We start from the raw sequence: 12,899 nt of genomic DNA on the forward strand, positions 1-12,899 counted from the left end.
CTACTCCCCCGATAGTCTTACCATCCTACCACCCTAATATTAGGCAGTGCATTCCAGATCCTAACCACTCGCGTAAAAACATTTTTCCTCATGTTGTCCTTGGTTCTTCAGCCAATCAGAAGAACCAAAGGTGTTAAATTTTAATACTTTTTGTTAATTGTTGGAATGTTATTATCCATTATGAAATGGATGACACCATAATGCAATTGATTTGTTAAGTACAAGGTGAATCAAACAATTATTGTATTCATTGAGGTGCTTCCAATGGCAGAGTAAAAAAAATTACAACACAGAAAACAATGAAAGTTGTGTTTAAGTGATTGTTCCTTTTAAAATAAAAAAGGTGACAAAAATAAGCTTACAGAAGAGAACATTAGACTAGATTCCCTTGTGAGGCAATAAAACACACACAGTCTCCCCTCCATTCCCCATAATGTGGAAAGATCTCACCACAAGATACTTGACAATACATTCCTAGTGTGGAGAGAATTCACCACATTATTGACAATAAGATCTCACAGTCTGGACAAGGCCACTGTGAAATAGCAAATATATCTGATGATATCCATGGTGTGGACTATGGGATACTAGATCTACTATTTTAAGTGACAACACAACAGTACTACTTCTCTACTATTTGGTGATAAATATTCTACTTAATTACATAAAATTACATAGAATTTACAGCACAGAAACAGGCCATTCAGCCCAACTGGTCCATGCCGAAGTATATGCTCATTTGAGCCTCCTCCCACCCCTCCATCTAACGCTATCAGCCTAACCTTCTATTTCTTTCTCCCTCATGTACTTATTTAGCTACCCCTTAATGTATCTATGCTATTCGACTCAACCACTCTATGTGGTAGCAAGTTCTACATTCTCACCACTCTCTGGGTAAAGAGGTTTCTCCTAAATTCCTTATTGGATTTATTAGTGACTATCTTATATTTCTGACTCCTAATTTTGGACCCCCCCCCACAAAGGCTTGCGAACTCGGATATCAGTGGAGTGGAATGACCAATTAGTGCAGGTTTGAAATCCATTTTTGTTTTTAATACTTCAGTAAAACTTCTATCTGAAATTTGACTGGCTTTGCCAGTTGATTTCTTTATTCATCAGATACCCATTTACATTGTCCATCAAAATATTAGTTATAGAAATCAACATTCCAGACTAATTTTATATCCTGCAGTAACTACCTATTTCATCTCAACATATATTTTCTACCGTAATATGGAATCAGTTAAATCCTTTCCAGTTTTTCTTTTTCTTACTTTTCTCCTCATGGAAAGATGGACGTGTCTCCAAATCCATTAACACCACACTGACTTGTACAATTTAAGCAATGTGACTCAGGAGACTTCTCAGTTTCTTCCTCTGGGCTACCTTGAATAGAAAACTTTCAAGTGGCATCCCATCATTCATCCATGGCCAGGTGTAGATTGACTCCAGGTTATTCACCCCAAGCAAACAGCTGTTAAAGATGGCAGACAACAGATCAGCTTTCTACAGACTTGCTATTTTGTGGTCCAGCTGGTTGGGGAATAAAGAAAGATCTCCCTTGGGGATCATCACCAGAGATGAGCAGCTTATTTAAGTATTCTGAAAGAATCAGATCCACCAGATGACTGTGCGGCAAATCTTTTGCCTGCTTAGGAAATTCCATAAAAATATTGGACCCCACCCAAGACCTTGGTCCCAGATCTAAACTAACAGAATACTGGTGATTAAACAATTATCAGGGTCCATTACTGAATCCTATGTGCCTAAAGGCATTGCCACTGAAAATTCCCATGTGACCTGAGCTGGCTTGCAGCACCTTCCTCTCTACTTACCGTAGTTTTTTCTGGGCTCAACTGAAGACTATGTGAAGTTGAAAAAGCAGCCCAGACAAAAAGGGGAGGGAGTGGGCATCTTGCTGCATGGTTATCAATACTGCCGTTGTGATGTTCAGACTCTAACCCTAAATGCAGGAGTCACGTGGAGCATTAAGTTATTTGCTCTTAAGCAGTTAAGCATAACATGCCAATTTTCTGGGATCGAGGACACAAATTCTAATGATAATACCGTACAAAAAAGATATCTAACACGAATGAACTTCAAACACATAACTAACTCATCCATCTAAAAAGAAACCCTCATCGTTTTAATAAAAGTATTAAGAAGCAGTAAATAGCTGACTAGGTATTGCTAAATTGTTGGCTCTAGCAGGATTAACACTGCTGATTGATTTACTATCAGAAATAGGATTTTCATAAAGCAGTAACTGATGCATTTGTGCAGGTATATTATATAAACAGACATGGCAATGAGCAATTTTGTATCTCATGAAATGGCTTTAGAATATCTAACCATAAACATGTTGAATAACTTGCACTTGGTTATGCCAGACGTGAAAATGGACTCGGTTCTGCACACTTCAAAATTATCATGACGACAGCATCAACAGCAACTGAGCTTTCAGTTAAGCAAAGGCTCAAATTTTAAAAAAGCAAACAGATGTATGTATAATAGATAATGCTACCAATAATAACAAGTGAGGTTAAAGGGCACTTTGACCTTGAGTGAGTACTGTCAACAGTGAACACGCCTTATCCCCGCACTCCAGTAAAGGACACATGCTCCAGAATTCCCAAAGCACTGCAAAGCCACATTGTCTTTGGACTTGCAATCTGGTGTTGAATTAAGCATCTCCCATTCTGGTCGCTAAACACGGAGAGCCAGTTCCACATGTCAGCATGCTATTCTGCATGGGTTCCCAGGCCTGTATCATGGCCATACTGACTAACATGAAATAACAGCAGCATTCCTCTCCAATTTGAGTATTGGCTACAAGGCTACAATGACTAGTCTACCAGTTTAAGAAAAAGCTAAAGTTTTCAAACCATCCTTGATGTTAATACACTTGCAGATGTGCAATACAGTAGGTCTCCTGCTTACAAGCTGACCTCCAGCCACAGAGGGAGCAGTGCCAGACAACAGCATAAACATGGAAGTCATTTGAATCTCAATCTCCTGGACCCGATCGATTAAGGTAAAAGTGCCAAAAGAGTAGACCAAAATTGCGTGCTCAAGGCATTCTCTCAGTTTATGCTCCCACCAAAACCTCCTGATTGTGTAACTGTCTTGGAACTAAACCACAGCCATTTACTGTATCTGTTATAACTTGAGTTCTTAAACACTGACAACACACTGAGCTTTCAACACCACAGGTCAAGGATCTTGAAGGTACGAGACTCTGTCAGCCCCAAAATGAAATCATATAACTAGAATCATTCCACTTGTAATTCAACACGTTTTTAAGTGCTCCAATCACTATTAATTTGCATCCCGTTTTATTTCTGCCACATATGACGCTGATCTTTAATGAGATACAATTGATTGTTGTACTGTCAAGTAAAAATGTGACCCTTTACACTAGCAATTGCCTTCATTCAGTTACAATGGTTTAACGTAAGGAACATTTGCATTAAAGCATATGCTATTCCAGTTTACACAACAAAGAAAAACACATCAACAGTCATGCATGAAGAAAGAACAGGAAAAAAGCAGCAGGCACACATATAGACAGATAGCATCCCTTTTATGGCTAGGCTAGGCTGTAATTTAAAATTTGTCAAAATGTACTTCAACACTTCATTACTTTTTTTAAAAAATACAATTTTTTTGGACTTTGATTTGTTATGCTAAACTCTTGTCGAGCTGTTCCTGCTCCTAGTGAAAGAATTGTCACAAGCAGTGCTGAATCTGCCTGGACAATTTATAGTTAAGACTAGCCAAGAATCGCCTCAGTTGACTGAATTGCATCACCTTGGAAGAGATACATCTATACAAATAAGAACACTGTACTCTGTCTTTAAGTAAAACTTATGATCTATACTTAAAGAAAACATACAGCACTTCAGTTATATGCTATAATGGAGTTTATTTGAAAATAGACACAGCAGCTGTTAAAAATAAGGAAACCCCAAACCTGCTGAATAAATGTAGTACAGTTGTCTGTACAAACCCAGTGATGATTCTGATTACTTATGGGGCTTATACATCACTTTCCCTTCATCTAAAGGGACCAACAGATTCCTCCACTCCCCCCAGATTTTAACAGGAGCACTCACGTTATCCTCTAAATTCCAGTTCTCTAGGGTTTTGCTTATCTTGGCTGTAGAGGTTTACCCTGGGAACATAGATAGGGAGAAATTGTATGATTTAGTACTTCACGAAACAGGAGTGGATGGCGGGAATTTGAGCGGGTAAGCTAGCACCCCCAATTTACAACCTAATTGATCTTCTGTCCATCTGAAAATCATGTGGGCCATGAATCGGCATGCTGACCTTCGCATCTGAATCCACAACACATGCTCCCTCCCTTCACAAAGATCTCTGCACTACAACTGCTAAATTGTATAACATAGCCCATAAAGACCAGTTCTAAATGTTAAAAGTTGTGATGACTATACAGGTTATTTTGCTGTATATCATACTTTCAGAAACAGAACTCAACATCATCTTCCAGAAATCCTACACCATATTGTAAACCAGCATAGCTCAGGACATGCTCATAAATATGGTCAATGCTGCCCAATTCAATGAGGGCTTCAATTACTGATATTACCTTCTAGTTTCAACGCCAATTAAAACAAGTATTGTTACACCGATTTTTGTGCTACTTTAAAAATCTAGCTGGTAGCCAAGAAAAGAGACGCGTCTTTTTTTTAATAAAATGGAAATTTAAAAAAAATTAGTTTAAAGTTACAAGTTAATAAATACATCTGACACATGGAATTCCAGCAGCTTTGTATCCTTAAAAATCCCAAAACTCCTCTGGGCTCAGACAGACAGAACAAACTGATCCTGTTCAATTGGCTTTTTCACCCACATGCCTAATCCACTCTTCTGGAACTCTTTGATCAGGGGCTCCTTGGCACCTTGATATTCGGTGGCAGCCTGCTTTGCTTCATAGTATGAATTGAACTTCTCCTGTTTGGATCGAAGCAAGAACGGCAACTGTAGGAATGGAAAAATTGTAGGGTGGGGAGAGAGAACAATGGATTACATATACTACGAGACACAAATGAAAATAGTTTTAAATAAAATGATTCAGAGTAAAAGCCTCCATTTTCTTTTCTTTATAGCTTTCCCCATGAGATGCTGCTAGTCAGAACAACTGCAGGTGACATAACGATTGCAGTCATCAGAACTAAGGAAGGAGAATTTGAATACTGGTGAACCTGCTAGCTCAAGACTTAGACTCACCTGCTGTAAAGGTGAGTGTTGTTTCCATTTGGCTACCAATGTTTCTTTTGAAATAACCAGACAGATGAGTATGGTAGCTTAGTGGTTACGGTGACCATGAAAACTAACGAATTGTAATAAATCCCAATTGGCTCACTAATGTCATTCAGTGAAGGAAAATTACTACCCTTAACTGGTCTGCTTTCCGTGTGATTCACACCTAATACACTCATAAATGGCCGAGCTAGACTGTGTCAGGTGGCAAGGGAAACAACACGGGGAAATAACATGCTCAATTTTATCTTCAAGAACCGAGCTGTCCATTGGCAGGAGTGACCACTGCACAATTCTTGTAAGACAAAGTCTCAACTTCGCAGTAAGGGCAACCTCCATTGTGTCATGTGGCACTACTGCTGTGGGTGAGCCCAAAGACAGATCTTGCAGCCCCGAACTGGGTATCCATGGGTTACTGTGGCATATCAGCAATATCCTTTTTAACTACATATCTAATTCTGTTTTGAAAGGTACTACTGAATCTGCTTCTACCACTCTTTCAGGCAGTACATTCCAAATCATAACTCGCTGCATAAAAAACTTCTTCTCAACTCTTCCCTGGTTCTTTTGCCAATTATCTTGATTCTGTGGTCTCTGGTGATTGACTCTCCTGTCAGTGGAAACAGTTACTCCTGATTTACTCTATCAAAACCCTTCATAATTGAGTGCAACATTTCAGCTCATTCAAGTTTATGGTCTTATGTAGTTAGGATTCAACTCCAGTTAAGTTGTAGTGTAAATCATTAAACAGATTTAACAGCCAACATAATTGCAGTTTCAAGCAGTCATTTCAAAAGAAACCAACGGCTTAAGAGAAAGTGATGTATTGAGCGTAGTAACAATGCAAGAACCATGGGAATGGACAGTATAGTAGATTAGAGCATTGTACTTTTGCACAATTTACAATATAGACTGGATTGACCGCATCATCTCACTTTGCTCACTTGAAGGGTTCTAACTAAAATATGTTTAGCCAGCCTAAATACAATGTTTTAAGTGAACAAGAATTGATAGAACTAAACTGACAATCTCACTCAGACAAGCTACAAGGTGGACAATGTGGGAATTGTGAATGTTCTACTCATGTGGTCGTGAATGCAGAGTACAGTGTGATCAAAGTTTTACTCTGCTTCTATTTGATGATGCAAGATGGAGGAGTTTTATTGTGCATCTGGCCAGTGAGTACTTAACAGGATAACAAGAAAGGAACTTTACCACATATCGAAAAGTTTTGCATGCTAAGGTTTCAATGAAAAAAAATATTGCTGGAATGGAAAACAACTTAAAATATAGGTGTGTGGGGGGATGGGGGGAGAAACTACTAGATGATCTTACCTTTCCATGCAAGCAGAGCCAGCGGCTGTACAGGGCATGTTTACATAGTCGAGAAGGGCGTCCCATGTCATCTTTCCCGGTCATGGCATTAATGACTTCCAGGCCCGGGTCATCCACGACCCAATTGACACTGAAATTTGGTGCCTTGCCTGGTTGGCGTGATTCAGTGTTACTAATACCTACAAATAGACAAACAACACAAGTTCAGTCAAGGTAACAGTCAAATGTTGAAACTGTGAAATAAAACAGAGCTGCATTTACCCCTTAACTTCTTAATCATGGATTTCAGATTGACGTTCATAAATTTTTAAAATGTAATCACATTCTCACAAGGCGCAGTCTGTAAAGACCTGCTCTTTTAGAATATCTGAACATACCTATTACAAAATGAGTTACTATCGACCAGAATTTAATACTGGCCTACTACATACTTGGAAACAGCTACACACAAACACCACATAAACAGCCTATTCCATAGTTATCTGTACAAAAACAAAATACTGCGGATGATGGAATCTGGAAGAAAAACAGAAAATACTGGAAATCTCAGCAGGTCAGGCAGCATCTGTGGAGAGAAATCAGAGTTAACGTTTCGGGTCGATGACCCTTCATCAGAACTGGAGAGTGTTCGGAAAGAACACATTTTTAACAAGCACTGAATGGGGGAGGTGAAGAACAAAAGGGAAGGTCTGTGATCGGGTGGAAGACAGGAGATTAGAGAGAGACAAAAGGGATAATGGCCGAATTGAAATGGTAATGCCAGGAGTTAGAAAAACATTAGTCTAGATAGGGTAGATAGGGTGTGTATGGCAGAATAATGACCAGCTGCCATTAGAGACAAGGAGAAAAAAAAGAAACAGACTCAGACCGGGGGGGAGGGCAGGAGAATGGGAGCCAGAGACACCCTGGTCCATTCCGCAGTCACCCTCAGCACTCCTCCCCTTTCCACAACACCTTTCTTGCAAGCATGGGAGATGCAACACCTGCCCTTTTACCTCCTCCCTTCCCACTATCCAGGCACCCAAATACTCACTCTCCAAGTAAAACAGTGATTTCATTGTACTTTTTTCAATTTAGTATGCTGTATTCACTGCTCATGATGTGGTCTCCTCAACATTGGAGAGACCACACGAAGATTGGGTGACCGTTTTGTGGAGCACTTCCGTTCAGTTCGCAAGTATGACCCTGAGCTTCCAGTCGCCTGTCACTTTAATTCTCCACTCTATTCCCACTCTGACCACTCCGCCCTCGGTCTCCTACACTGTTACAACGAAGCTCGAAGAACAGCACCTCACCCTTTGTTTAGGCACTTTACAGACTTCTGGACTCACTATCAAGCCCCCCACCCACCGAGCCTGTTTCTTTTTTTTCCTCACAATCTGTAGGGAATACAGACCAGGGTGTTAACTAGCTGTAGCCTTGTTTATTTCATTCGTTTTTATTCAAATGTACTACACAGACAGGAGAGCTGGCGGGGATGTGTCCGATCTGCGTGTTGAAGTGCATTGCTTCAGTCATCAGTGCCAATCGTGTTTCATTACCACCAAGCAGAATGAGTTAGCGAAATAAAAGACATATTTTACCCACCTGTAGTTTTATCATGTTTTAATCCAACTAGAATCCATTCTTCCATTTCTCTCTCTTTCTCACTGTCTCTTTTTGTGTGTGAATCATACATGGTTGATTTTTTTTTATTTGTTTAAAAACTGATGTTGACGATTAGGCATGTTTTGTAGTTGAGAGGCCAAAGTCGGCTGAAGTATTGCAGGCTCTCTGTACTAATGCTTAAAACAATGAAGATAGATCATCTAAAACAAACTCTCAAGATCACACGTTGGACTTGACATCAGTTGGAAGGATTTATATTCCGCTGTAAACGCTGCCGAAATTGAATGAAGTAGTACTAGGTAAAGTAATGGGACTAAAGGTGGACAAGTCCCTTGGACCTGATGCCTTACATCCTAGGGTCTTAAGAGAAGTTGCTGCAGAGATAATGGATGCATTGGTTGTAATCTACAAAAATTTCCTGGGGCGGTTCTAGCAGATTGGAAAACCGCAAATGTAACATCCCTATTTAAAAAAGGAGGCAGACAAAAAGCATGAAACTGTAGACCAGTTAGCCTCACATCTGTCGTTGTGAAAATGCTGGAGTCAATTATTAAGGAAGCAGCAGCGGGACATTTGGAAAAGCATGATTCAATCAAGCAGAGTCAGCATGGTTTTATGAAAGGGAAATCATGTTTGACAAACTTGCTGGAGTTCTTTGAGGATGTGACAAGCAGGGTGGGTAAGGGGGAACCAATGGATGTGGTGTATTTGGATTTCAAGAAGGCATTCGGTAAGGTGCCACATAAAAGGTTACTGCACAAGATAAAAGCTTACGGGGTTGGGGGTTATATATTAGCATGGATAGAGGATTGGCTAACTAACAGAAAACAGATAATTGGGATAAATGGATCATTTTCCAGTTGGCAAACAGTGACTAGTGAGGGTGCCGCAGGGATCGGTGCTGGGTCCTCAACTATTTACAATTTATATTAATGATTTGGATGAAGGGACAGAGTGTAATGTAGTCAAGTTTGCTGATGATTAAAAGATGGGTGGGAAAGCAAATTGTGAGGTCACAAAAAATCTGCAAAGGGATTTAGACAGGCTAAGTGAGTGGGCAAAAATTTGTCAGATGGAGTATAATGTGGGAAAATATGAGGTTATCCACTTTGGCAGAAATAACAGAAAAGCAAATTATAATTTAAATGGAGAAAAATTGCCAAGTGCTGCAGTACAGAGAGACCTGGGGGTCCTTGTGCATGAAACACAAAAAGTTAGTATGCAGTTACAGCAAGTAATCAGGAAGGTAAATGGAATGTTGGCCTATATTGCAAGGGGGATAGAGTATAAAAGCAGAGAAGTCCTGCTACAACTGTACAGGGTATTGGTGAGGCCACATCTGGAGTACTGCATGCAGTTTTGGTCTCCGTATTTAAGGAAGGATATACTTACATTGGAGGCTGTTCAGAGAAGGTTCACTAGATTGATTCTGGAGATGATGGGGTTGACTTATGAGGATAGGTTGAGTAGGTTGGGCCTATACACATTGGAGTTCAGAAGAATGAGAGGTGATCTTATTGAAACTTATAAAGATAATGAGGGGGCTCGACAAGTTGGATGCAGAGAGGATATTTCCATATAGGGGAAACTAAAACTAGGGGACATAGTCTTAGAAGAAGGGGCCACCAATTTAAAACTGAGATGAGGAGAAATTTATTTCCTCAGAGGGTTGTAAATCTACGGAATTTTCTGCCCCAGAGAGCTGTGGAGGCTGGGTCATTGAATATATTTAAGGCTGCGATAGACAGTTTTTTGAGCGATAAGTGAGTAAAGGGTTATGGGGAGCGGGCAGGGAAGTGGAGTTGAGTCCATGATCAGATCAGCCATGATCTTATTGAATGGTGGACGGAGCAGGCTTGAGGGGCCAAATGGCCGACTCCTGCTCCTATTTCTTATGTTCTTATGTTCTTTCAAGGCTGACTTGCAGCTCACGGTGACACTTCACTGACGTTCCCCACAGGTACACATTGACCCCGCTGCTCCGAGAGTTTATGTCTCTGCCCGAAATGAACCATTACATTGAAAACTTACCAGGTACTGCTGACAACACTAGGGTCGGCGTGACCACCCGTTGTCCGGCAAATCCTCTTATCGGCACAGGCCAGGTCCCAAGGGTGCCGGATAAGAGAGGTTCAACCTATACTTAAATTGGCAGGATGTGACTAGTGGTGTCCCGCAGGGATCTATGTTGAGGCCTCAGCTATTAACAATATTTATTAACGACTTAGAGGATGGCATAGTAAGTCATATATCCAAATTTGCCGATGACACAAAGATAGGCGGCATTGTAGGCAGTGTAGATGAAAGCATAAAATTACAAATGGATATTGATAGATTTAGTGAATGGGCAAAACTGTGGCAAATTAATTTTAATGTAAGCAAATGTGAGGTCATCCATTTTGGACCGAAAAAGGATAGAACAGGGTACTTTCCCAAAACAGTGACGGTCCAGTTACATAGATCATTAAAATGTCACGAACGGGTAAAGACATTATTTTAAAAGGCTGATAAGAGTACTGTCCTTTATATTTAGAGGAGTAGAATACAAGGGGGTAGAAGTTAGACCACATCGGGCATATGTGAGCAGTTATGGGCACCACACCGTAGGAAGGATATATTGGCTTTGGAGGGAGTGCAGCGTAGGTTTACCAAATTGATACGTGGACTTCAAGGGTTAAGTTACGAGGAAAGATTACAGAAATTAGGGTATATTCTCTAGAATTTAGAAGATTAAGAGGTGATCTGATCGAAGTTTTCAAGATATTAAGGAGAACAGATAGGGTAAGATAGAGAGAAACTATTTCCGCTGGTTGGAGAATCTAGGACTCGGGCATAGTCTAAAAATTAGAGTCAGACCTTTCGGGGTAAAATGAGGAAACACTTCTACACACAAAGGTTGGTAGATGTTTGGAACTCTTCTGCAATCGGCAATTGATACTAGATCAATTGTTAATTTGAGATCGATAGCTTTTTGTTAACCAAAGGTATTAAGGGATAGGCAGTATATACCTTCTACAAGATGCACTGCAGCAACTCGGCATGGCTTCTTCGGCAGCACCTCCCAAACTCGCGACCTCTACCACCTAGAAGGACAAGGGCAGCAGGTGCATGGGTACCACCACCTCCAAGTTCCCCTCTAGGTCACACACCATCCTGAACTGGAAGTATATCGCCGTTCCTTCATCATCGCTGGGTCAAAATCCTGGCACTCCCTCCCGAACAGCACTGTGGGAGTATCTTCACCTCACAGACTGCAGCAGTTCAAGACAACGGCTCACCACCATTTTCTCAAGGGCAAGTAGAGATGGGAAATAAATGCTCATCTTGCCAGCGACGCCCACATCCCATGAACGAAGAAAAAACAAAATGATGAACTGTTTTAACACCAGAGTTGGCTGAGTTGTGATGGTTGCAACTGCTGGACTCGAGCTGTATTGGGGTAAGTACCTAATTGCCTTTGTCCTCACCGACATACCTGTTACAGGCACTGGTAACTGTTCTATCAATTCCATCAAGGCAGAAGCTGGTTCTAACAGCTGGTTAAGACAGTGGTTTTCCCACTGTGAGCACACATGTTTATCTGCACGCACACACAGCTCTTCTCCAAGAGGTTAAAAGTTACACATTTTAAGAGTGTGGCAAGAATGTTAGTATCCTCTAAACATTTAAATCGACTTTAAGTAGATTTAAAAAGTGTCCAGGAATCCTGAGGCACCACTAGGCAATGTCTGAACCACACTGGTGTTGAACCTAAATAATGAAAAGACTCCCTTCTTCAGAGTATCGCATCACCTCTTTCCAGACTCGGGTTGGGTCCCGACTTCGGTTTATATTGCAACATTGGCTTTACAGTGAAGCAGAAATCACTTCACTGTAAAGCTAAAATTTCAGTACAAACATATCCTTGAAAGTAAAAGGTTTGTGATATATAATTGTACATTCACAAAAAGTTAGAAAACAATCAGAAACCAAACCACACATTAATTCCAAGAACTGACCCTCCAGAAATTTAATATGGTGTCTGTAACAACTGTGTATTCCAGACCAAATATGAGCAGACCTCCTCCATGTAGAGGTTTTCAATAACTTGCTCCCATTACAAAAATCAATCCCATGGTTTCCAATTCCAAAGAAAATAATTTATTTCTAAGTGAATTCACAGTGACAGAGTATGAGCCATGTTACTCAACAATGAAGATAATACAATATATGAATTGTATATTTTAACAGGGTTAACTACTGCAGTACATAAATGTAAAACATGCATTCAAAATCTTAGACATCCTTCTCCTTATCTCATTATACAGAAACGGATACTCAAACAAAATCCTCATCCAAACTGCACAATTTCTGGCAAACTCCTATGCTTCTCAGATTCTACTTCCAAGAGGAAGTGTTAACAATAACACTTGACACCAACTCCTGCAATGGCTCTAAAAGCTGCATCAACAGCAGCTCACAACCTGGACATAGTTGACTTAGTTCAATACCTTTAAGCACCATCATTTAGTCCAACATAGCAGGTTCCTTTTCCAGTCGCCAGTCTCCTTGTTTGAAATTCTTGCCAGACTACAAATCAGGCTATTTTCCGATATGATGTTTGACCTGCTTGCAAGGCCTAGCATTTTTTTGAGATAGATGGTAATCTTTTCCAATCTCTCAGCAGCTGC

At 40.4% G+C, this 12,899-nt stretch overlaps 1 protein-coding gene across 4 annotated transcripts in view; it reads right to left on the reverse strand.

The window, feature by feature from the left end:
* Nucleotides 1-250: 250 nt before the first annotated feature.
* The window catches only part of LOC139260041 (double-stranded RNA-specific editase 1-like), a 407,611-nt gene continuing 394,962 nt past the window's right edge, over nt 251-12,899 (reverse strand). For all 4 annotated transcript variants that reach the window (XM_070876120.1, XM_070876117.1, XM_070876118.1 and 1 more), the window contains 2 exons: nt 6,622-6,800; nt 251-5,004 (listed from right to left, as the gene is read on the reverse strand). In XM_070876120.1, the coding sequence (XP_070732221.1) occupies nt 4,828-5,004; nt 6,622-6,800 (356 nt within the window). In that variant the 3' untranslated portion in view covers nt 251-4,827. The remainder of the gene's footprint in view (nt 5,005-6,621; nt 6,801-12,899) is intronic.

This window comes from Pristiophorus japonicus, chromosome 3 (genome assembly GCF_044704955.1).
Source record: "Pristiophorus japonicus isolate sPriJap1 chromosome 3, sPriJap1.hap1, whole genome shotgun sequence".
In the NCBI taxonomy this organism is placed as follows: Eukaryota; Metazoa; Chordata; class Chondrichthyes; family Pristiophoridae; genus Pristiophorus; species Pristiophorus japonicus.